Source organism: Vulpes vulpes, chromosome 4 (genome assembly GCF_048418805.1).
Source record: "Vulpes vulpes isolate BD-2025 chromosome 4, VulVul3, whole genome shotgun sequence".
In the NCBI taxonomy this organism is placed as follows: domain Eukaryota; kingdom Metazoa; phylum Chordata; class Mammalia; order Carnivora; family Canidae; genus Vulpes; species Vulpes vulpes.
The window spans coordinates 24,304-47,316 of NC_132783.1; the positions used below are offsets into that span (position 1 = coordinate 24,304).

A 23,013-nucleotide genomic window follows, 5' to 3' on the forward strand; every position below is an offset into this window, starting at 1 on the left:
GGATAAAAATGCTCAAGCGATGGGACCACTACCTCCCCAGCGAGAAGGTGGGGCGCTGGGTGCCCCCGAGGGCTCTCCGTCCCGACGGGGCTGGGGGGCCGCCGTCAGTGTCCTCCTGCCCCGTCCTCGGGGGAGCCCCCTGCCTGGGGAGAGTCTGCTGGGAGCCCGGGCCGCCCTCCCCAGGCCCCGGGACGGCGGTGGGGGAGCGTCAGGTCGGGGCCAGGGTCCCTGCTCCTCGCGGGGGACGGGGGGGGGGGGGGGCCCAGATCCAGGGAGACCCAGGCTCTCTGCAGACACCCTGGAGCCGACGCCGGAACCTTCTAGATGCCTCGTGTTCCCTGGGCTCCAAGGGGCCGCCCTGGGCCCCTCTCACCAGCACTGCCTTCCTCCCCGCAGCTGCGACGCAGGGTCTACAAGGGGGTCCCGCCCCAGGTGCGGGGACAGGTGTGGCTGCGATTGCTGAACGTCGACCAGGTTAAGGCCAGGAATGCCGGGAAATACCAGGTGGGACCCGACCCATCTACTCCCCGTGGACCCTCGGTCCCCTCCCTGCCCAGGGCTGACCCTCCGTGACCCCTCCCCACCCGGGGCTGAACTCCCGTGTCCCCTCCCCACCCGGGCTGATCCTCCACGTCCCCTCCCTGTCCAGGGCTGACCCTCAGTCCCCTCCCCGCCCACGACAGCTGGGCACAGGCCCTCACGCAGGCCCCGCGGGCACGGTGGGCACTCCCGCCGTCCCCGGCCTCCCAGGGGAAGGGTGGAGGTTCCTGCAGGACACACTCCCGTGGTGGCCCCGGGGCTCCCTGCCCAGGACGGCAGCTGCTGACAGGTCGGGGTCTGTGTCCCTGACGCCGGCTCCTCCTCCCGGGGTCTCCCCGCAGGCAATGAAGGAGGCGGCCCTGGTCTCCTCCCGGGACATCGTGCAGATCGACCTGGACGTCAACCGCACGTTCCGCAGTCACACCATGTTCTGGGACCGCTACGGGGTCGGGTGAGGCTGCTGGGCCAGCGGGGTTCGGGGGTCGGGGGCCCGGCCTGGGAGAGGCCCGGGGGCTTCTGTGCTGGGGACACGGGGTCTCCGAGGCCGGGGGGAGCGACGGCAGCAAACAACACACTGCCACGTGGTAGGGTGCTGGGGATGACCCCCGTGCCCCCAACCCCAGGGTCTCGGGGATGGGGAGGCCGCAGGACGGGGCCTCCAGGGGTCACCGTCTGAGCTGAACCCCAAGGGGGTGAGGGGCGGCCCCGTGAAGAGCAGGGGGCCGGGGTGGGGGCGTGGGGGGCACGAAGGGGACCTGGGGCCAGGGTGCATGGCCGCGGCTGGACCGGGACACGTGGACCCGACGAGGGTCGGACAGGTCAGGGTGACACCCACCCTCCGGTGTTTTATGTACTTCTGAATTCCGGGCATTTTGTTTTAGACAATTTGCACTTGGTGAGCACACACGGCATGACGCCCCCCCCCCCCCCCCCCCCCCCAGACGCCGCCCCGGTCCAGGCAGGCCCTGCGCGGAGCACACGGGGCACCAGGGGCAGGGGCAGGGGTCACAGCAAACCCCAGACTGGGGTCGCCTTTATCTGTAGACGTCTCCGTGTGCACCTTAGAGAAGGGGGTGCCCTGTGTCCGCAGCCCCCCACCCCATCCCCTCACCCACCGCCCCCACGCCATCCCCCTGCATCACCCCCCACACCATCCCCCACAACCCCAGACCCCCACCCCTACACTATCGGTCCCGCCCCCACCCCCACCCCACCCCCACGAGGACGCGGTGCAGCTGCCCCCTGTGGGACATGCTCAGCCTCCCCGGCCACCTTGGGGTTCTCTGGACGGCCTGCTCCCGGCAGAAGCCCGGGTGTCCCGCAGAGTCCCCAGGGGCCGCGGGGAGGTGGGGAAGGCAGGGAGCCCCCCGACAGGGGCTTGCAGGTGGGTGGAGCATAGGGTGCAGCTACCTGTGTGTGCAGCGGGCGGGGTGTGTGGGAGCCCGGGACCCCAGGGGTGACCTGCAGGGGCGCCAGGGGCGGGGCTGGGGAGACGCCAGGCATGGGTGGCTGGGCTTCCCGGGCGGGCCGCTCGGACCGTCTCCCCACGAGAACTCGGTGCTCCTCCCTGCAGGGAACCTGCTGCCCCCCGGGGCCCCCGCGGCCCTCAGAGCGCGGCCGGGTCAGGCTGACCTGTGACCCCCGGCCCGGGGGGAGCCGGCCTCCAGCAGCCCGGGCCCGGGGGCCGCGGAGCCGGGGTGCAGACTCAGGCCGCCGTGCGGGGGGGCATCGGGCGGCTCCTGGCAGCGCTGAGGGGGCCGCACCCCGTACCCCCCCGTGCTCAGATAGTGACCCCAGGGGTTCGCAGCCTGTATCGGGGTCACACCTGCACGACGTTCCCTGCTCTCCTCACGGCGGCTCAGACCTGGAGCCCCGAGATGCTCTGGGATGGGCGGGCCCGGGGTGCCCCCCACAGAGTCCAGCCCAGGGACACCTGGGAAGACCTGGGGGTGCGCTCAGGGCCACGGATGCCCCGGCTGCGTGGGCTCGGGGCAGGGGTCACGTGGGGCTGGTGGTGTTCCCGGGACACGGGGCCGGGCCAGGCCAGGGCAGCGGAGGAGAGGCGTCAGGGGCTGCGGGGACCGGGGCAGGGGGAGCGCTGGCTCCCATGGGGGCGTGCGGGGGGGGGGGGGGGGCCGCTCCAGGGCTGGAGGCCCGGGGCGCTGGCGGCGCTGGGGGAGCCCGGAGCTGCACACCCCACGGCGGGAGCCGCTCGGAGGCGTCGGACACCCCAGGGTGCACTGAACCCCCGGCACGCTGCACGTGTGAGGTCGCCGCCTGTCCCCGTGCGCAGACCTGACCCCGGAGATCGGCCCCCGCGGAGGGGCCCTGCGGGCCGCGGGGCCTGCGGGGCGGGTGTCGGCACCTCGGCGGCCTCGCTGGGCGGGGGCTGACTGAGCAGAGCCCCCCACTGTCCCCCCTCCTAGGCAGCGAGCCCTGTTCTGCGTACTGGCAGCCTACTCGCTGTACGACACGGTGAGTGTCCCTGCCCCCGCCTCCTGCCCCGCGGGCGGCCTTGTCCTGAGTGGTGGTGACCAGCGGGACTCACAGTGATGGCCCCGGCTCCACGGCCCCCGAGATGCCGGGGAGGGTCTCTCTCCTCCGGGACGGGCAGGGGGCGGGGTGCAGACCTCCCAGGGGAGGCAGGGCCTGCGTGCCCGAGGGCCGGGGCTGCCCAGGGCCCCCGCGTGCACCGCGGCCGTCCTAGAGCTCGGGTCTGGACCCTGACAGACGGCACTACCGACGAGAGCCCGGGCGGGGAAGGCTCCCACTCCCCCGAAGGGAACGAGGCCGAGGCGCCCAGGAGGCCGCCCCCTTCCACGGCGCATTCCAGAAGGGTCCCCGAGGACCCCAGCTCACACGCTCCCCGGCCCCGCGGGGTGTCCTGGCCCAGCTCCCCTCGTGGGACCTGCCAGGGGCCACAGTCAGGCCCCCCCACCCCCCCGCCGACCTGCCCTCGGGGGGGTCTCCAGACCTGGCGGGTCCCCTACAGCCTGGCACAGCTCACGGAGGCCCCTCCTGCTGGCCTGAGGACGGGGGTCCTGGCACGGCGGCCGCAGGGCTCGGTAGCGGGGCCCGGGGTGCTCGCGCCCCAGCTGGTCCGGGTGGCCCTCACCTGCTCCCCCGCCCTCTGGGAGCCCCCTCCGGGAGCCCGGGCTGGGAGGGAGCCGGGGGAGCCTGACGCCCGCGGGGAGGGCTCAGAGGGGGCCTCGGGGCGCACGCCCTCCGTGGGGCTCTGGCTCTTGCAGGAGGTGGGCTACTGCCAGGGCATGAGCGAGATCGCGGCCGTCCTCCTCATGTTCCTGCCCGAGGAGGACGCCTTCTGGGCGCTGGCCCAGCTGATGGTGGGCGACCGGCACTCCATGCACGGTAGGGGCCCGCCGGGGAGCTCAGGAGGGCCTCCCTGCAGGCTGCTGCACCGGGGGGCAGGCGGGGACCCCCCAGCTCGCCCCCCCACGGGCAAGGGCCCCGCCTCCCCGGTGGCCTCGGGGTCCCGGAGCCACGGCCACCCGCCCCACCGTCTGCAGGCCAGGCACGCACTCCCGTTGCTCCCCCAGCCTCCCGCCGGGCTGCCGGCTTGACCCCCAGGCCCCCCTGCCAGCCCACGGCCACACGGGGCCCAGGGGGCAGCGTCTCCCCCTCCCGGGGGCCCCCAGCCTCACTCCCAAGCCCCACAGCAGAGGGCCGTGCACGCCCATCACCCTCCCCGTGGCCTGCACCCGCTGCCCCTCGGGGCTGGGGACCCGCCTGTCCCCGCGGCGGCCCCCGCAGGAGAGAGGGTGCTGGGTCAGCCGGGCCCGGTCCTCAGCCCCCAGCCCACGCCCCGCGGGGTCTCTGTGAGGACGAGGGTCCCCGGGCCCCGCGCCCCCGGCCTGGGAGGCAGGCCCTGCCCTCTGGGAAGAGCGGATCCAGCCCGGGCTCCGAGGGCGGTGGGCACACGGGGGTCAGGGCGTGGCGGGGAGGCCCCTGCCCCGACACCCCCCACCCCGCCTGGTGCAGGAGGAGGCCCTGACCGTGGGGGCCTGGGGCCTTCTCAGGCTTCTTCGTCCCGGGCTTCCCGAAGCTCCTCAGGTTCCAGAGACATCACGAGCGGGTCCTCCAAAGAGCTCTCCCGGACCTGAGGAAGCACATGGCGAGTGGGGGCGAGTGGGAGCTCCTGAGGCTCCGTCCCCGGAGCCCGGGGCAGGGGGTGGGGGGCATGGCCCTCCCTCCGAGCTGCCCAGAGTTGGGGTCACGTTCCTCCCCCTGGGGCCCGGGGGCGCCCTCGGGGCTGGGCTGGGCCGTGGGGGGGAGCGCGTCCACCCGGCTCCAGGGGCCGCGGCGTGGGGCCTGAGCACCCCCTGCCCTCCCGCCAGGACGAGGAGCAGATGTCCACCGGCATCTACAGCCCCAAATGGTTTCTCCAGTGCTTCCTCGGCCGGGTGAGGCCCCCCCCCCCCCGGGACCCCCGCTCCCGGACCTGCCCCCTGCCCCCGGGGAGGGCCCAGCTCAGCCCCACCCTCCAGACGAGCCAGGCCCGACCCCGGGGTCCTGAGGCTGAGGCTGAGGCTCGCAGCCCAGCCCGTCCTGGAGAAGCCCAGAGGGTCCCTGGACGAGGTCCCGGGGGGCGGCCCGTCTCTGCCTCAGCTCCCCCGGGGGAGGCCGGGTCAGCCCGGGGTGTGGACGGGCCCTCGGCCCATCGGGCGGCCAGCCTGGGGTCCTCTCGAGGCGTGGTGTCGTCAAGTGCGGGCAGAGTCTGTGCCCCCAGGGGTGCGGGAGGTGCTGGCCGGGGTCGGAACCCGGAGCGGCCGGGAGTCCCTGATCTCCCTGGGAGGAGGGCACGCACGGGGAGGCGGGGGGCGGGGGGCGGGGGGCGGGGGGGGGGGGGGCGCTGCGGGGCCTCGTCGCAGGCAGCCGGGGGCCAGATGGCAGGCTTAGCCTAGCCCCAGCCGAGCCCCCCAGGGGCCCTGCTCAGGCCGCTCCTCCCACCCCGCCGTCCCCCTAGACCCCCTTCTCGCTCACCCTGAAGCTGTGGGATGCCTACGTGTTGGATGGGGAGAGGGTGCTCACGGCCATGGCCTATACCATCCTCAAGGTGCACAGGAGTAAGTGAGCCCCCGGGAGCCCAGGTGTGCCGGGGGCGGGGGGGCAGGGGCGGTGACCCTGGGCTCTGAGCAGCACCCAGACCTGGGGCGGGGGGACGGCGGGGCAGGCGGGTGCAGCGGGGCTCCCCGAGTGGAGCAGCGGGCAGGGGCCACCCCGGCCAGCGCACTGCCCGCGGCGCTCCTGGGCACAGCGGGACCCCAGCCGCTGGCCTGGGGGCCCCGGGGGCCCCAGGGCGGGGCCCTCTGGGTCTGACTCTCGCCCACCGCCCAGAGCGCCTCCTGAAGCTGCCCCTGGAAGGGCTCCGGGAGTTCCTCCAGGACTCTCTGGCCCAGCCCTGGGCCCTGGAGGACGAGGCCGTGCTGAGACACCTTCGGGCCTCCATGACCCAGCTCCGCAGGATGCGGTGCGACCTGCCCCCGCCAGGTGGGCTCAGGGCCCCGGCCCCTCCCGACTCGGCCTGCTGGGGCCGCCCACAGGGGACAGAGCCCCCGGGGCCCCCGTCCTCATCTCTGGGGCTCTCCTCTTCTGCTCCAGCCTCGGGGACCCCAGGCCAGGGCTGGGCGGGCGGGTACCCACTGCAGGGCCCGGGCAGCAGTGTGGGGGGCTGAGCACAGGGTCAGGCCGGGGGGGGGGGGGGTCACGCGGGAGCCGTGAGGACCCCCGGGGCCCCCAGCGGGGGACACACAGCCTGCTGGAGACGCTGACCCCGTCGGCCTCTTTCCAGCGGGACCTGAGGAGTTCCCCACGAGGCCCCTGGGCCTGGAGCCAGTGTCCCCGGCGCCCGGGCCTCTCCTCCCTTCTCCGGCCTCTGAGCCACCGCCCAGGCTGGAGGAGCCGGCCTCCCCGGGCCCAGCCGCCCGGCCTGAGCCGCCCGGACCCCCTCCCGGCCAGGCCATCGTCCAACTTGCCCCCCAGCCCCGGCGGTGGAACTCCCTCCCCACCCTCCCGGGGCAACAAGGCGGTGCAGGCAGGCGGCCCCGGGACACGGCGGGCTTCAAGACCGAAAACGGGGTCTCCTTCCATTTGGCACCTGCCTGGGCCACCCCAGAGGCCCCGCGACGGACCGGGCCCTGGAGCACCCCCGGGACTCCCATCACGCGGTCCCCCCAGCCCCCTAGGGATGACGCTGTCGGGCCCAGGACACCCTTCCTGCCCCGCGGCCACTGCAGCTCGTGCCCCTCGCTGGGCAGTGACGGGCACAGCCAGGGCAGAGCCAGGGCGGCGCTGAGCCCGCTGCCCCGAGGCCCCGCACAGGCCCGGGACCCTCTGCCCCCCGCGTCCACGGGGCAGCTCGATGCTCGCGGGCCTCGGGGGCAGAGCGTGGCGGTGAGGGCGGGGGCCCGGAGGCTCCGGCCCGCCGTCACCGTGCCCTGCCTCGTCTCGCTGTGCCTCCCGGAGGGCGGCACCGCCCGCACGGGACACCAGCCCCTGACCCAGAGGGACCTGGGCTGGCCTGGCCCCGGGCTCTGTGGGGGCAGGGGCGACTCGAGCGCCTGCCCCAGGCCCAGCGCTAATGGGATCCAGCGCCCCGGGGCCCTGGCCAGGCCTGCGTTCTGGCCCCGGGCCGAACGAGCCCTCTCACAGCAGGATGTGGCCTCCTGGGCCCTGGGCGTGCCCCACAGATCCAGGTCGCTGACCTAGGGCAGCCCTGGGGATCCCGGGACACCCCAGGGCAGGGCAGCGGGGGCAGGCCCGTGGGCCCCACCCACACCCCCACCCCCACCCCCACCCCCACCCACACCCACACCCACACCCACACCAGGAGGCAGGCTCCTCCACGCGCTGGGGCTCCAGCAGTCAGTCACCCGGCCCCAGGGGGCCCGAGGCCGGGGTCCAGAGGCCCTGCGGGGACCCAGCGCAGGAGCCCATGGGCCGCAGGTCCACGTCAGCCCTGCCGCCCCCAGAACCGCCTCTCACCGCCCCGACCTCAGGACACGCGCCCCCACCCGGAGTCGAGTCCGCACAGGCTCCCAGGCGGGGGACTCCAGCACCCGCACCCCTGCGGGATTCCCGCTTTCCTCTAAGGACAGGAAGGTCTCCCAGGGGAAGGCGCGCACCCTCGGCTCTGAGCCCCTGTTTGCTGTTGCAAGTTCAATAAAGTGTTGTTGTGTGAGAGGGCACGGCCGGCTCGTTTCTGCGTCTCCCGGAGCTCTGTGCACGGGGTGCGGAGACACCCCCAGAGAGGAGGAGGGGGCGCCGCCCAGGCCCCGACCAGCCCCTGCGGGGGCGCCGCCAGGCACACACGGCTGACGTCCCCACGTGCCTTCCCGGGGCGGCCAGACGCCAGGGTCAGGACCCCGCAGACTCTACTGCGACTCAGCCTGCGCCCGCGGCCAGGACGGGCCTGGGACAGAGTGACAGCCGGGGAGCCTCAGGTCACCAGGGTCTGTGCTAAGCGCCCTGGGAGGTCTGTGCCCCCTCTGTCCAGGGGGCCTGGGCTGCCCGGGCTCCGGGGCGCTTCCTCCCCTCCCCGCCCCGGGCCTGTGCGCCTGGGGCACAGAGGGCCCGCGGGGCGGTCAGCGTGGCCCCGGAGCGGACGTCAGGACAGCAGGCCCTTGCAGCTCTCACACCTGGGCCACCCTCACCGGGCGGGCTCAGCGTGCACACCCGGTGCTGCTGGATCCCTCGCACCAGAGTGTGGAGGGCACCCTGCACGCCCTGGAGAGTAGGGGCTGGGTGAGCGCGGGGCTCGGCCTGGGGGCAGGCAGCGCAGGGGACCGAGGGACCCCGGCCCCGTCCCCACCCCGACTCCCACACACACACACACACACAGGCAGCCCCAGGGCTCCCCCCACGGGCAGCCGGCCCCTCAGGAGCTCCCCCCAGGGCGGCCCCGAGGTCTGGCTCCCCGCTGGAGCTGGAGAGGCATCGGGGAGAAGAGAAGCGGCCGGCGCTCGGCGGGGACCCGCTGCCACCCACGGGAATGTGGCCGAGCCGGACCTTCCAGCTCAGCTGACCCCCCGGCGGGACGGGACGGCACGGCACGGGACGGCACGGGACGGCACGAGGGGGCCCGGGTCGGCCGGGAGAACCCAGCTAGCCGCCCAGCGCCAGCACCGGAAATGATGGTGCTTCTTCAACCGTTTCGGCGTCAGGACGACGCGGCCCGAGGATCAGATCGCGGCACGGCGACAGACAGGCACACACCCCAAACCCAACAAACGTCGGAATCCCCCGACTGTTGTCAGACAGCAGCCGGACGGTTACAGACGGGACGCTGGGGTCCCCGGTAGGACACACGGAGGACGCTCCAGACCACGGCTGCAGAGGCGCTGGAGGCCCGGGGATGCGCCTGCGGGTGCCCACGGGGAGCGCGGGGCGGCGGGAAGCACCCTACAGAGGGGGGCCCCTCCTGGGAAAGGACGCCGGGTCCCCGCGAAGGCTCCCGATGCTGACAGCTGTCCCCCTCTCCTTCAGCTTCTGGTTCCCCCCCCGCCCCATTTTGCTCTTCCTGATTCTCCGTCGGCCTCCGCCCTGCATCCGAGCCACTGACCACACGGGCTTCTTTAGGACGTCGGGTCCCAAAAGGAGGCCGAGCTCTGGCTCCCGGGATCGGGAAGGACCATCGCCGAGGTTTATGCTGATCCCCCCGAGCTCGTGCCTTCCCGGCTCTTCTGTCCTGCAGAACGAGGGGAGGCACGGGCCTTACGGGGAAGGAGGCCCACTCCCACTCGGGCGGGACCGTCCCTCGTGGGGGACCCCGTCATCTGGGCCCGGGAGAGCGAGCGGGGCCATCAAGAACAGGTCGCAGGCTAGACATGGTCCGCTCTGAGGTTTGTCCTGAAGCGAGGACTCCCCTTCCACGTCACGCTGTCTTAGTTCATCCATTTATTATTTGTTAAAGGTTTTACGTTTATGTCCTCTCTACACCCAACACGGAGTTCCAGCTCACAGTCCTGACATCAAGGTCCCCCGACCAGGCCGGCCAGGCACCCCAGGGCCATGTTTCTCATCTCTTTGCTGGCTCGCCTATCTCTGCACCCAACTGGGACATCGAGTCCACGACGGGGGAGCTTTAGCTACCTCCGAACCCGCAAGAACCCGGAACGTTCTCGCTGTGTCCCCATCCTAGAACGACCTTCGCCGTCGAACGGCAACTCAAATAAATCGGCAGCCAGCCCAATGACTCCTGGTCAAGGAAACGGCCAACTTGTCACGTGTGTGGGCCCCGCTCCCTGGGCTCCCGGGGCTCCCGGGGAGGCTCCGCTTTCTTTAACATCGACCAAGGTCCCAATGACTCCACCGCACCTCGACGCCGGGGCTCAGTTTCTGCCCTGACACGACACAGGCAGCACGTCGGCTTCAGTTACTCCCTGTCAATCAATCAAAGGGAGCCTGGCCGCTCTCGGGGTGGTTGGGGTGGTTGGTAAGAACACGCGACTCTTGTTCTTGGGGCGGAGAGTTCAAGCCCCATGTGGGTGTAGAGATGACAGAAAAATAAAATCTTAAAAAGAAAATCAGTCAGTCGGTCTGGGGGAGACACAGCCCCGGATCCCACAGGGGCAGGGAGCCAGCTGACGGGTCTACGCACACTATTAGAAGCAGCAGAGCACAAAGTCAGAACTTCCAGAAGTCTGCTAGAGGGGGGGACACGCCGGCCTCGACGGTGCTCGGGAGGCGAAGTGGGGGGCGGCCCCTGGAGCGACAGGGTGGGCTCAGGGTCCCCGGGGTCCCAAGGACGGTGGCGCCAACGGTTCCCAGGCCCAGGAGCGGGGACCCCGGCCGAGGGCCGCGGGACTAGGGCCAGCTGTCTGCCCTGTGTGGCCACAAACTGCAAACCCCTGTGCGGTCACGGGGCCGCGTCCCTGGGCCGGGCCAGCAAAGGCCAGAAGTGGGAGGAGACCCTCCCGGGCGGGAGGAGCACGGGTCTCCCCCAGGGCAGCCCCTAAAACTTGGAGGTTTGAAACTCAGTCACTTGTCCGAGATAAAAAGAAAAAAAAACAAAACAAAACAAAACTCGGACACAGGCAGGGTGAACGCAGGGTTCTGACAGAAACGGTGGAGACAAGAGGGCTTGATGGCACATCAGAAACTATATGCCAATAGGACAACCTACAAGAAATGGACACCATGACACTATATATAGAAAACTACAAAAATGAACAAACAAAAAAATGTTAGAACCGGTAAATGAATTCAGTAAAGTCACAGGATACATAATTAATGCACAGAATTCTGTTGCATTCCTATACCTCAGTAAGAAGGTAAGAAAAAGAGAAACTAAGACATTAATAAAAATAAATTTAAAATGAAACAAAAAATAATATTATACTTAAGAAAAAACCTAAGGAAACAGCTATAAAAACTTACTCTGAAGACGATGATGGAAAGAAATCGATGACACAAAGAAACGGAAAGAGACACTCCACACTCGTGGACTGAAAGGGTACGAAGTGTCTTCACAACCGAGAGCAGCCCAGACATTCCTATAAACCCTATCAAAATGCCCCCAGCATTTCTCACAGAGCTAAGATAAATGATCTTCAACTTTGCATGGAACCTCAAAAGACCCCAGACAGGCGAAGCAGCCTTGCAAAAGAAAAGCAAAGTAGGAAGCTTCACATCGCTAGATTTCCAGTTATGTCACAAAACTGTTGTGATGAAGACAGTACGGTCCTGGCACGACAACGGACACACAGACCAAGAGCACAGAGCAGACCTCCCAGAAATGAACCCACAACTATGTCGTCGTTTAATCCTTGATAAAGCTGGAAAGAATATCCAGTGGGGAAAAAAATCTACAAATGGTGTTGGAAAAACTGGATAGACACAAGCCAAAGAATGAAATTTCTAGTTTTTGATTTTACTTTTGTGTGTGGCTAAATTCCTAGAAAATATATAACCTACCAAAACTGACACATAGAGAAATAGAAAATTTGAATAGACCAATTCTCAGCGAAGCTGTTGAGTAATAGAAAAAAAATTCCCAAAACGCAGAAGTCCACGACCAGATGGCTTCATGAGTGAATTCTATGAAACATTTAAAGAAGTATTAAAGCCTAGAAAGAGTATTATGCTAAGCACAATATGCCAACCCTAACCCTAACCCTGACCCTGACCCTGACCCTGACCCGGAAGCCTCCCCGCGGGTCCTGAGGAGGCCGGGCCCCTGTGGGCGTGGACGCGACCCCCACACGGCTGTTTCCCCTCTGTTGACTACGTGGGACTCCCAGCGCTGAGAGGGCACCTCCGTGGCTTGTTCCTGCTCTCGGGGGAGACGATTTCAGGTCGTCACCCTCGGGGATGACGTCAGCTGCGGGCCTTCCTACGCGGCCTCTCCTCTGTTGACAGACCTTTCCTAAAACCCCCTGTGCTTTTCATGCTTTGTTCTGTCAAATGCGTTTTCTGCGACTCTTGAGGGGATCGTCTCCTTTCTCTGTTTTTGTTGTTTTTTTAAAGATTTTATTTATATATCCTTGAGAGACACCGAGAGACGAGAGAGAGAGAGAGAGAGAGAGAGAGGCAGAGACACGGGCAGAGGGAGAAGAAGGCTCCGTGCAGGGAGCCCGATGTGGGACTCGATCCCGGGACTCCAGGATCACGCCCTGGGCCGAAGGGAAGGCAGGCGCTGAAGCGCTGAGCCCCGCCGCCCCCCTCCGCCCCGGGCCGCCCCATGTCCTTTCTCTGGTTAACGGGATGGATCGTGCTGAGTGATCAGAGGGGCCGCGGGGGGCAGGTGGGCAACGTGGATGAACAAGTAGGGAAAGCTACAAGCGTGTGGTTCTAAATAAAGGAATCCCGGAAATTTAGAAAGTACGGCCTGGCAATAGAGTCAGGACCGTGGGGACAACTCGGTACGGGGACAGACGGTGACGCCGCTTCTCGCGGGGAGAGCTGAGCGAGGCACAGAATTGTCAAGTCGCCAGCTGTAGCCCTGAAGCTACTGTCCCCTTGGGTGTCGACGGCACTTTAACAGATACCAAGGAAAAGGGGTTTCCGGTGGGAATCCCGGTGGGTCCGTGAAAGGCATTTACACGGTCGTGACGCACACGAAGGCGCCTCTGCAGAGGGGATCCAGATGCTCACGTGTCTTCATGTTAATGTTTAGAAGATGTACTTGGGAGACGGTGCGGGGGGCAGGGGCGGAGGGACAGGGGGAACCTGGAGCGGACTCCTCACCCACCGGAGACCGAGCCCCACCCGAGGCTCCACGCCACAACCTGGAGATCCTGGCTTGAGCCAAACTCAAGAGTCGACGTGGAACCGACGGACGGAACCACCCAGGAGCCCCTCAAATGCTCCTAACTGCAACCCCACGCTGTGAACCCTGGGGGGCGGGGGGGGGCATCTGTGACCCCCAGTCTGCCTTGAAGGGCGGGAGGCCTGCAGGGCCCGAGGATGGGAACTGAGGATGCGGGAGGCTGCCTGCATCGCCTTCCCGCCCGGCGTGGGGACAGGACCCTCCCCCGGGACCCTCGGCCACCAGGGTGAGGGCTGAGTGCTGATTGGACCCCGCCTGCCCACAGTGATGATGCGGGACCCCGCTCTGGGCGGAACTGTGGTGCCCCCGGGTTCCACCGCTGCCTGGTGCCCACTCTGCGTCCGCAGACCTTCGGAGGCACCGGTGCTCCGGATCTGGCTCGCAGCGACCCGACTCTCCTGCTCTCCCCAGTAGCCCAGGACTCGTCTCTCCTCAGTACCCCCACCCTCCCACTCTCCCCAGTACCCCGCTACTCCCACTCTCCCCAGTACCCCCACCCTCCCACTCTCCCCAGTACCCCCACCCTCCCACTCTCCCCAGTACCCCCACCCTCCCACACTCCCCAGTACCCCAGTGCATAAAGAGGAGGCGCCCACACAGCGACAGGTCACAGGTGAGTGGCAGCTGATCCCTGATCCCCGCGGGCCACAGTGGGGCCTGTGGATCCGCGTGGGGGCACAGGCCTCCCGCGCTGGGGTCCACAACACCCCGACCCCCATGCGATGACCGTGAGCAGCTCCCACAGCCCTTCCACAGCCCCACGGGGTGAGAGCGGCCACCCTGCTGCCCCCCGTCCAGGGAAGGAGGCTGCAGTCGGAACTCAGGCAGCTCCCCCGGGACCCCCGCTCCCCTGTAAGCCCTCTGCTGTGCAGGCACCCAAGCCATGACCTTTCCAGCCTGTCCTAGACGCATGGACCCCGACAGGGGTGACTGTCACCCCCCCATCCCGCCCTGCGCCCGCTGGGTCCCCCTGGCCCGTGAGCAGGCTTGCTCTTCAGGCTCCAAAGAACGTGGAGTCCCTCGTGCTCCCCCAGGGCCCCCCTCAGGCTATTCACACATCGCTGCCCTCAGGGTGGGGAGTTCGGTCGCACTCTTGCTGGCATCAGGTTTTAGTTTTGATGAAGTCCAGTCCGTCGCTTTCTCCCCTTGGTCGTGTGCTTGTGGAATCTCGGAGAAACCTTCCATTCCCGCCCCCCCGCCCCCCCAAGCCCGCAGGGACACTCGCTGGCCGGCCCACCCACCACCATCTCTGCGCCGGCCCCGGGCTGGGAGACGTCACCCCCGAGCATCAGGTGGGCAGTTCCCCGGAGCCCCTGGGTCCCCCGCCCGTGTGCTCCTGATACCGGGGTGGGAGCGCTCTGTGACCCCAGCGTGACGGCGTGCCCTGGGACAGTGGCTGGGAAGGTGGACTGTCGGTGGGCGACGGACAGACAGGCAGCGAGGGCCCGTGTGTGATGCCTGTGCCCCTCGGGGCTACGGGGTTGTCTCCGGCTCCGGTCAGACAGAGGGGCGCCCGCCCACGGGGAGCACCCGGACGCACGTGTCCTCGGAAGGTTCTCACGCGCCGTCATCCTTGGATGTGTTTGGATTGCAGCACGATGCAGGAGGACCCGGAGACCCTGCTGGCCTTGCAAAGGGCCAATATCGTGGCCCAGTACCATCAGGTGAGTCCCAGAAGGGACCATAGACACTACACACCCACGACAGGGGGGACCGTACCTGCAAGAGCAGGTGAGGCTCAAGACGGGATCAGAGCCAAGGATGAGCCAGGTCAGCCCAGGCAAGGACCACAGTCACCAGGAACAAGTGAGACCCTGGGGATGGTCCCGGTGTCAGTAGCAACTAAGGGTCCATCCTGGATCCTCGTCATTGGTAGCGGAGGAGCCCAGGCACCAGGTACAGGTGAGGCCCGGGTGGGGACCAGAGTCACCAGGTCCAGATGAAGACCACAGCTACCAGGTCCAGGTGAGCCCAGGTGGGGACCAGAGTCACCAGGTTCAGGTGAGGCCAAGGTGGGGACCACAGTCGCAGATCCACATGAGGCTCAGGTGGAGACCAGAGTCACCTGGGTGAAGCCCAGTTGGGGACTAGAGTCACCAGGCCTGGGTGAGGGCCAGGTAGGGATCAGAATCACCAGGTCAAGTGAGGCCCAGGTGGGGACCACAGTCGCCGGGTCCGGGTGAGGCCCAGGGGGGGATCGTCACTGATAGACAGAAGCAGGTGAGGCTGCCAGGCTGCGCCCACTCTGGCGCCCGGCCAATCTCAGAGGGTCGGCGCTCCCTCAGGATCCAGGGGAGGGAGGAGCCCTTCTGCTCCCTCCTGTCTCTGTCCCCACTCCCCTGCTCTGATCGGTCCCCACCACGGAGCCCCCTCTGTTGCAGGCGCCCCAAGCAGGGTCTCCGCAGGACCTGTCACTGTGCAAGGTCGCCGACCACCAGGGCTTTCTGCAGTGAGTCCCCTGGACACCCCTCATCCATCCCAGGGCGGGTGGCCTTTGCAGGAACACCTCTCTGGAGGCTGACCCCCCCGCCCCCAGGTCGGGACCTGGTCCCCTGGAGCCCTCTGAGGGCCATGTCTGCGCTGGGTTGCAGCTGAGACACCCCGGAGGCCGACCCGGGGCGTGGGCAGGAAGGGAGCTGGGCCCGGGGGAGGCCCCTGGACACTCAGAGGAGGGGCCCCCACGCCTGCTTTGGGCAGGCCCAGGTGTCAGCCTGCTGCATCCGGGGGTGGTGGTGGGGTGGGGTGTCCAGTCCCTTCAGCAGGGGATCCCGCCCGTGAGGGGCTCTGGGGCCGGGGCGTGCTCTCCGTAGGGGGACGGCCTGGTCTGGGCCGAGTCCGCAGGGGTGCTCTCGCCCACACCCGAAGGCTTTTGCGGGGCTGCAGGTGGATGCCGGGGACCAGGCCAGCGCAGGGAGGGGGGGGGGCCGCAGAGGGAGGCCCCGACCAGGCAGGAGGAGGCAAGAGGAGGAGGGGGCTGCCCTGGGCGGGAAGGAGGGAGGGGACAGCCCAGTGGCCTAGGTCGCAGGGGACGAGGCTGATGGGTCAACAGCCCCACGAGAACCTGACGGACGCTGGAGACCCCAGGTGGGGCCCCCTCGGCCCTGCTCACGGCCCAGTGTCTGCTGGGATGGCTCAGGGGTGGTCGTGCTCAGGGGCTCCGACAGGACGGGAGGTGAAATGGGCCAGGGTGGCAGAGGGGACAGCAGAGAGGGGAGCCCGGGGACAGCAGGGGGACGGCCAGGGGGCAGGGGGAGGCCGGCTGGACGCTGGGCAGTCAGGCCCTGGGGAGGCGGGGGGACCTCAGCGGGACGGTCACGGGGCACCCGGGCCACGCTGACAGCTCTCGGGCTGGTCCATCGAGGAGGGGGGCAGGTCACCCCCTGGGGGCGCCGAGGGGTCCCCGCCCAGCCCACCACCGGCAAACACCCTCCTCAGACCCCCCAGACGCCGCCCCCGCCCGCCCTCAGGCCGCTGGCAGCCCCTGCCCTCCCCGGGGGAGCCCTGCCCTCCCCAGGACGCTGGGTGCAGACGGGGTGTGTGTGTGTGTGTGTGGCTGTGGGGCCGGGGCCTCAGGGCTCTGCGTCTCCTGCCTTCCAGGGACAGGGAGCTGCCCGACCCCAGCCCCCGCGAGGCCAAGGTGAGAGCCCGTCCTGGGCCCCGGGCAGGACGTGGGGGGGAGCTGGGGCCAGCTGTCTGCACCGCGTCCCCCAGGACATCCCCGGGCGTCTCCCCAGTCCCCCGTCCCAGCGCTGCACGGGCCGCCGGGAACGCACCCGAGACCCGGAGCCGCGGTCCGCGGGGGGCCCTGTGCCTTCCTGGCTCCTCCGGGTCCCGCGGGGCACTGGACGCGGCCCGAGCGCCCACCTCCCGCGGCGGGAGCCTCACCTGCGGCCCCCGCCTGTCCTCTCCCAGAAACTCCGCCAGGAGACCCGGCGCGCGGACAAATGGATAAAAATGCTCAAGCGATGGGACCACTACCTCCCCAGCGAGAAGGTGGGGCGCTGGGTGCCCCCGAGGGCTCTCCGTCCCGACGGGGCTGGGGGGCCGCCGTCAGTGTCCTCCTGCCCCGTCCTCGGGGGAGCCCCCTGCCTGGGGAGAGTCTGCTGGGAGCCCGGGCCTCCCTCCCCAGGCCCCGGGACGGCGGTGGGGGAGCGTCAGGTCGGGGCCAGGGTCCCTGCTCCTCGCGGGGGACGGGGGGGGGGGGGCCCAGATCCAGGGAGACCCAGGCTCTCTGCAGACACCCTGGAGCCGACGCCGGAACCTTCTAGATGCCTCGTGTTCCCTGGGCTCCAAGGGGCCGCCCTGGGCCCCTCTCACCAGCACTGCCTTCCTCCCCGCAGCTGCGACGCAGGGTCTACAAGGGGGTCCCGCCCCAGGTGCGGGGACAGGTGTGGCTGCGATTGCTGAACGTCGACCAGGTTAAGGCCAGGAATGCCGGGAAATACCAGGTGGGACCCGACCCATCTACTCCCCGTGGACCCTCGGTCCCCTCCCTGCCCAGGGCTGACCCTCCGTGACCCCTCCCCACCCGGGGCTGAACTCCCGTGTCCCCTCCCCACCCGGGCTGATCCTCCACGTCCCCTCCCTGTCCAGGGCTGACCCTCAGTCCCCTCCCCGCCCACGACAGCTGGGCACAGGCCCTCACGCAGGCCCCGCGGGCACGGTGGGCACTCCCGCCGTCCCCGGCCTCCCAGGGGAAGGGTGGAGGTTCCTGCAGGACACACTCCCGTGGTGGCCCCGGGGCTCCCTGCCCAGGACGGCAGCTGCTGACAGGTCGGGGTCTGTGTCCCTGACGCCGGCTCCTCCTCCCGGGGTCTCCCCGCAGGCAATGAAGGAGGCGGCCCTGGTCTCCTCCCGGGACATCGTGCAGATCGACCTGGACGTCAACCGCACGTTCCGCAGTCACACCATGTTCTGGGACCGCTACGGGGTCGGGTGAGGCTGCTGGGCCAGCGGGGTTCGGGGGTCGGGGGCCCGGCCTGGGAGAGGCCCGGGGGCTTCTGTGCTGGGGACACGGGGTCTCCGAGGCCGGGGGGAGCGACGGCAGCAAACAACACACTGCCACGTGGTAGGGTGCTGGGGATGACCCCCGTGCCCCCAACCCCAGGGTCTCGGGGATGGGGAGGCCGCAGGACGGGGCCTCCAGGGGTCACCGTCTGAGCTGAACCCCAAGGGGGTGAGGGGCGGCCCCGTGAAGAGCAGGGGGCCGGGGTGGGGGCGTGGGGGGCACGAAGGGGACCTGGGGCCAGGGTGCATGGCCGCGGCTGGACCGGGACACGTGGACCCGACGAGGGTCGGACAGGTCAGGGTGACACCCACCCTCCGGTGTTTTATGTACTTCTGAATTCCGGGCATTTTGTTTTAGACAATTTGCACTTGGTGAGCACACACGGCATGACGCCCCCCCCCCCCCCCCCCCCCCAGACGCCGCCCCGGTCCAGGCAGGCCCTGCGCGGAGCACACGGGGCACCAGGGGCAGGGGCAGGGGTCACAGCAAACCCCAGACTGGGGTCGCCTTTATCTGTAGACGTCTCCGTGTGCACCTTAGAGAAGGGGGTGCCCTGTGTCCGCAGCCCCCCACCCCATCCCCTCACCCACCGCCCCCACGCCATCCCCCTGCATCACCCCCCACACCATCCCCCACAACCCCAGACCCCCACCCCTACACTATCGGTCCCGCCCCCACCCCCACCCCACCCCCACGAGGACGCGGTGCAGCTGCCCCCTGTGGGACATGCTCAGCCTCCCCGGCCACCTTGGGGTTCTCTGGACGGCCTGCTCCCGGCAGAAGCCCGGGTGTCCCGCAGAGTCCCCAGGGGCCGCGGGGAGGTGGGGAAGGCAGGGAGCCCCCCGACAGGGGCTTGCAGGTGGGTGGAGCATAGGGTGCAGCTACCTGTGTGTGCAGCGGGCGGGGTGTGTGGGAGCCCGGGACCCCAGGGGTGACCTGCAGGGGCGCCAGGGGCGGGGCTGGGGAGACGCCAGGCATGGGTGGCTGGGCTTCCCGGGCGGGCCGCTCGGACCGTCTCCCCACGAGAACTCGGTGCTCCTCCCTGCAGGGAACCTGCTGCCCCCCGGGGCCCCCGCGGCCCTCAGAGCGCGGCCGGGTCAGGCTGACCTGTGACCCCCGGCCCGGGGGGAGCCGGCCTCCAGCAGCCCGGGCCCGGGGGCCGCGGAGCCGGGGTGCAGACTCAGGCCGCCGTGCGGGGGGGCATCGGGCGGCTCCTGGCAGCGCTGAGGGGGCCGCACCCCGTACCCCCCCGTGCTCAGATAGTGACCCCAGGGGTTCGCAGCCTGTATCGGGGTCACACCTGCACGACGTTCCCTGCTCTCCTCACGGCGGCTCAGACCTGGAGCCCCGAGATGCTCTGGGATGGGCGGGCCCGGGGTGCCCCCCACAGAGTCCAGCCCAGGGACACCTGGGAAGACCTGGGGGTGCGCTCAGGGCCACGGATGCCCCGGCTGCGTGGGCTCGGGGCAGGGGTCACGTGGGGCTGGTGGTGTTCCCGGGACACGGGGCCGGGCCAGGCCAGGGCAGCGGAGGAGAGGCGTCAGGGGCTGCGGGGACCGGGGCAGGGGGAGCGCTGGCTCCCATGGGGGCGTGCGGGGGGGGGGGGGGGGCCGCTCCAGGGCTGGAGGCCCGGGGCGCTGGCGGCGCTGGGGGAGCCCGGAGCTGCACACCCCACGGCGGGAGCCGCTCGGAGGCGTCGGACACCCCAGGGTGCACTGAACCCCCGGCACGCTGCACGTGTGAGGTCGCCGCCTGTCCCCGTGCGCAGACCTGACCCCGGAGATCGGCCCCCGCGGAGGGGCCCTGCGGGCCGCGGGGCCTGCGGGGCGGGTGTCGGCACCTCGGCGGCCTCGCTGGGCGGGGGCTGACTGAGCAGAGCCCCCCACTGTCCCCCCTCCTAGGCAGCGAGCCCTGTTCTGCGTACTGGCAGCCTACTCGCTGTACGACACGGTGAGTGTCCCTGCCCCCGCCTCCTGCCCCGCGGGCGGCCTTGTCCTGAGTGGTGGTGACCAGCGGGACTCACAGTGATGGCCCCGGCTCCACGGCCCCCGAGATGCCGGGGAGGGTCTCTCTCCTCCGGGACGGGCAGGGGGCGGGGTGCAGACCTCCCAGGGGAGGCAGGGCCTGCGTGCCCGAGGGCCGGGGCTGCCCAGGGCCCCCGCGTGCACCGCGGCCGTCCTAGAGCTCGGGTCTGGACCCTGACAGACGGCACTACCGACGAGAGCCCGGGCGGGGAAGGCTCCCACTCCCCCGAAGGGAACGAGGCCGAGGCGCCCAGGAGGCCGCCCCCTTCCACGGCGCATTCCAGAAGGGTCCCCGAGGACCCCAGCTCACACGCTCCCCGGCCCCGCGGGGTGTCCTGGCCCAGCTCCCCTCGTGGGACCTGCCAGGGGCCACAGTCAGGCCCCCCCACCCCCCCGCCGACCTGCCCTCGGGGGGGTCTCCAGACCTGGCGGGTCCCCTACAGCCTGGCACAGCTCACGGAGGCCCCTCCTGCTGGCCTGAGGACGGGGGTCCTGGCACGGCGGCCGCAGGGCTCGGTAGCGGGGCCCGGGGTGCTCGCGCCCCAGCTGGTCCGGGTGGCCCTCACCTGCTCCCCCGCCCTCTGGGAGCCCCCTCCGGGAGCCCGGGCTGGGAGGGAGCCGGGGGAGCCTGACGCCCGCGGGGAGGGCTCAGAGGGGGCCTCGGGGCGCACGCCCTCCGTGGGGCTCTGGCTCTTGCAGGAGGTGGGCTACTGCCAGGGCATGAGCGAGATCGCGGCCGTCCTCCTCATGTTCCTGCCCGAGGAGGACGCCTTCTGGGCGCTGGCCCAGCTGATGGTGGGCGACCGGCACTCCATGCACGGTAGGGGCCCGCCGGGGAGCTCAGGAGGGCCTCCCTGCAGGCTGCTGCACCGGGGGGCAGGCGGGGACCCCCCAGCTCGCCCCCCCACGGGCAAGGGCCCCGCCTCCCCGGTGGCCTCGGGGTCCCGGAGCCACGGCCACCCGCCCCACCGTCTGCAGGCCAGGCACGCACTCCCGTTGCTCCCCCAGCCTCCCGCCGGGCTGCCGGCTTGACCCCCAGGCCCCCCTGCCAGCCCACGGCCACACGGGGCCCAGGGGGCAGCGTCTCCCCCTCCCGGGGGCCCCCAGCCTCACTCCCAAGCCCCACAGCAGAGGGCCGTGCACGCCCATCACCCTCCCCGTGGCCTGCACCCGCTGCCCCTCGGGGCTGGGGACCCGCCTGTCCCCGCGGCGGCCCCCGCAGGAGAGAGGGTGCTGGGTCAGCCGGGCCCGGTCCTCAGCCCCCAGCCCACGCCCCGCGGGGTCTCTGTGAGGACGAGGGTCCCCGGGCCCCGCGCCCCCGGCCTGGGAGGCAGGCCCTGCCCTCTGGGAAGAGCGGATCCAGCCCGGGCTCCGAGGGCGGTGGGCACACGGGGGTCAGGGCGTGGCGGGGAGGCCCCTGCCCCGACACCCCCCACCCCGCCTGGTGCAGGAGGAGGCCCTGACCGTGGGGGCCTGGGGCCTTCTCAGGCTTCTTCGTCCCGGGCTTCCCGAAGCTCCTCAGGTTCCAGAGACATCACGAGCGGGTCCTCCAAAGAGCTCTCCCGGACCTGAGGAAGCACATGGCGAGTGGGGGCGAGTGGGAGCTCCTGAGGCTCCGTCCCCGGAGCCCGGGGCAGGGGGTGGGGGGCATGGCCCTCCCTCCGAGCTGCCCAGAGTTGGGGTCACGTTCCTCCCCCTGGGGCCCGGGGGCGCCCTCGGGGCTGGGCTGGGCCGTGGGGGGGAGCGCGTCCACCCGGCTCCAGGGGCCGCGGCGTGGGGCCTGAGCACCCCCTGCCCTCCCGCCAGGACGAGGAGCAGATGTCCACCGGCATCTACAGCCCCAAATGGTTTCTCCAGTGCTTCCTCGGCCGGGTGAGGCCCCCCCCCCCCCGGGACCCCCGCTCCCGGACCTGCCCCCTGCCCCCGGGGAGGGCCCAGCTCAGCCCCACCCTCCAGACGAGCCAGGCCCGACCCCGGGGTCCTGAGGCTGAGGCTGAGGCTCGCAGCCCAGCCCGTCCTGGAGAAGCCCAGAGGGTCCCTGGACGAGGTCCCGGGGGGCGGCCCGTCTCTGCCTCAGCTCCCCCGGGGGAGGCCGGGTCAGCCCGGGGTGTGGACGGGCCCTCGGCCCATCGGGCGGCCAGCCTGGGGTCCTCTCGAGGCGTGGTGTCGTCAAGTGCGGGCAGAGTCTGTGCCCCCAGGGGTGCGGGAGGTGCTGGCCGGGGTCGGAACCCGGAGCGGCCGGGAGTCCCTGATCTCCCTGGGAGGAGGGCACGCACGGGGAGGCGGGGGGCGGGGGGCGGGGGGCGGGGGGGGGGGGGGCGCTGCGGGGCCTCGTCGCAGGCAGCCGGGGGCCAGATGGCAGGCTTAGCCTAGCCCCAGCCGAGCCCCCCAGGGGCCCTGCTCAGGCCGCTCCTCCCACCCCGCCGTCCCCCTAGACCCCCTTCTCGCTCACCCTGAAGCTGTGGGATGCCTACGTGTTGGATGGGGAGAGGGTGCTCACGGCCATGGCCTATACCATCCTCAAGGTGCACAGGAGTAAGTGAGCCCCCGGGAGCCCAGGTGTGCCGGGGGCGGGGGGGCAGGGGCGGTGACCCTGGGCTCTGAGCAGCACCCAGACCTGGGGCGGGGGGACGGCGGGGCAGGCGGGTGCAGCGGGGCTCCCCGAGTGGAGCAGCGGGCAGGGGCCACCCCGGCCAGCGCACTGCCCGCGGCGCTCCTGGGCACAGCGGGACCCCAGCCGCTGGCCTGGGGGCCCCGGGGGCCCCAGGGCGGGGCCCTCTGGGTCTGACTCTCGCCCACCGCCCAGAGCGCCTCCTGAAGCTGCCCCTGGAAGGGCTCCGGGAGTTCCTCCAGGACTCTCTGGCCCAGCCCTGGGCCCTGGAGGACGAGGCCGTGCTGAGACACCTTCGGGCCTCCATGACCCAGCTCCGCAGGATGCGGTGCGACCTGCCCCCGCCAGGTGGGCTCAGGGCCCCGGCCCCTCCCGACTCGGCCTGCTGGGGCCGCCCACAGGGGACAGAGCCCCCGGGGCCCCCGTCCTCATCTCTGGGGCTCTCCTCTTCTGCTCCAGCCTCGGGGACCCCAGGCCAGGGCTGGGCGGGCGGGTACCCACTGCAGGGCCCGGGCAGCAGTGTGGGGGGCTGAGCACAGGGTCA

General features: G+C 70.4%; 1 protein-coding gene across 1 annotated transcript in view; it reads left to right on the forward strand.

Moving 5' to 3' along the window:
• The first annotated feature begins 3,716 nt into the window (after nt 1-3,716).
• The window catches only part of LOC140598486 (uncharacterized), a 93,628-nt gene continuing 74,331 nt past the window's right edge, over nt 3,717-23,013 (forward strand). Inside the window, exons 1-12 of the mRNA XM_072755138.1 lie at nt 3,717-3,909; nt 4,578-4,672; nt 4,896-4,961; nt 5,525-5,624; nt 5,896-6,048; nt 6,350-6,449; nt 19,736-19,784; nt 20,558-20,678; nt 21,347-21,441; nt 21,665-21,730; nt 22,294-22,393; nt 22,665-22,817. Coding sequence (XP_072611239.1) covers nt 3,810-3,909; nt 4,578-4,672; nt 4,896-4,961; nt 5,525-5,624; nt 5,896-6,048; nt 6,350-6,449; nt 19,736-19,784; nt 20,558-20,678; nt 21,347-21,441; nt 21,665-21,730; nt 22,294-22,393; nt 22,665-22,817 — 1,198 coding nt within the window. The 5' untranslated portion in view covers nt 3,717-3,809. The remainder of the gene's footprint in view (nt 3,910-4,577; nt 4,673-4,895; nt 4,962-5,524; nt 5,625-5,895; nt 6,049-6,349; nt 6,450-19,735; nt 19,785-20,557; nt 20,679-21,346; nt 21,442-21,664; nt 21,731-22,293; nt 22,394-22,664; nt 22,818-23,013) is intronic.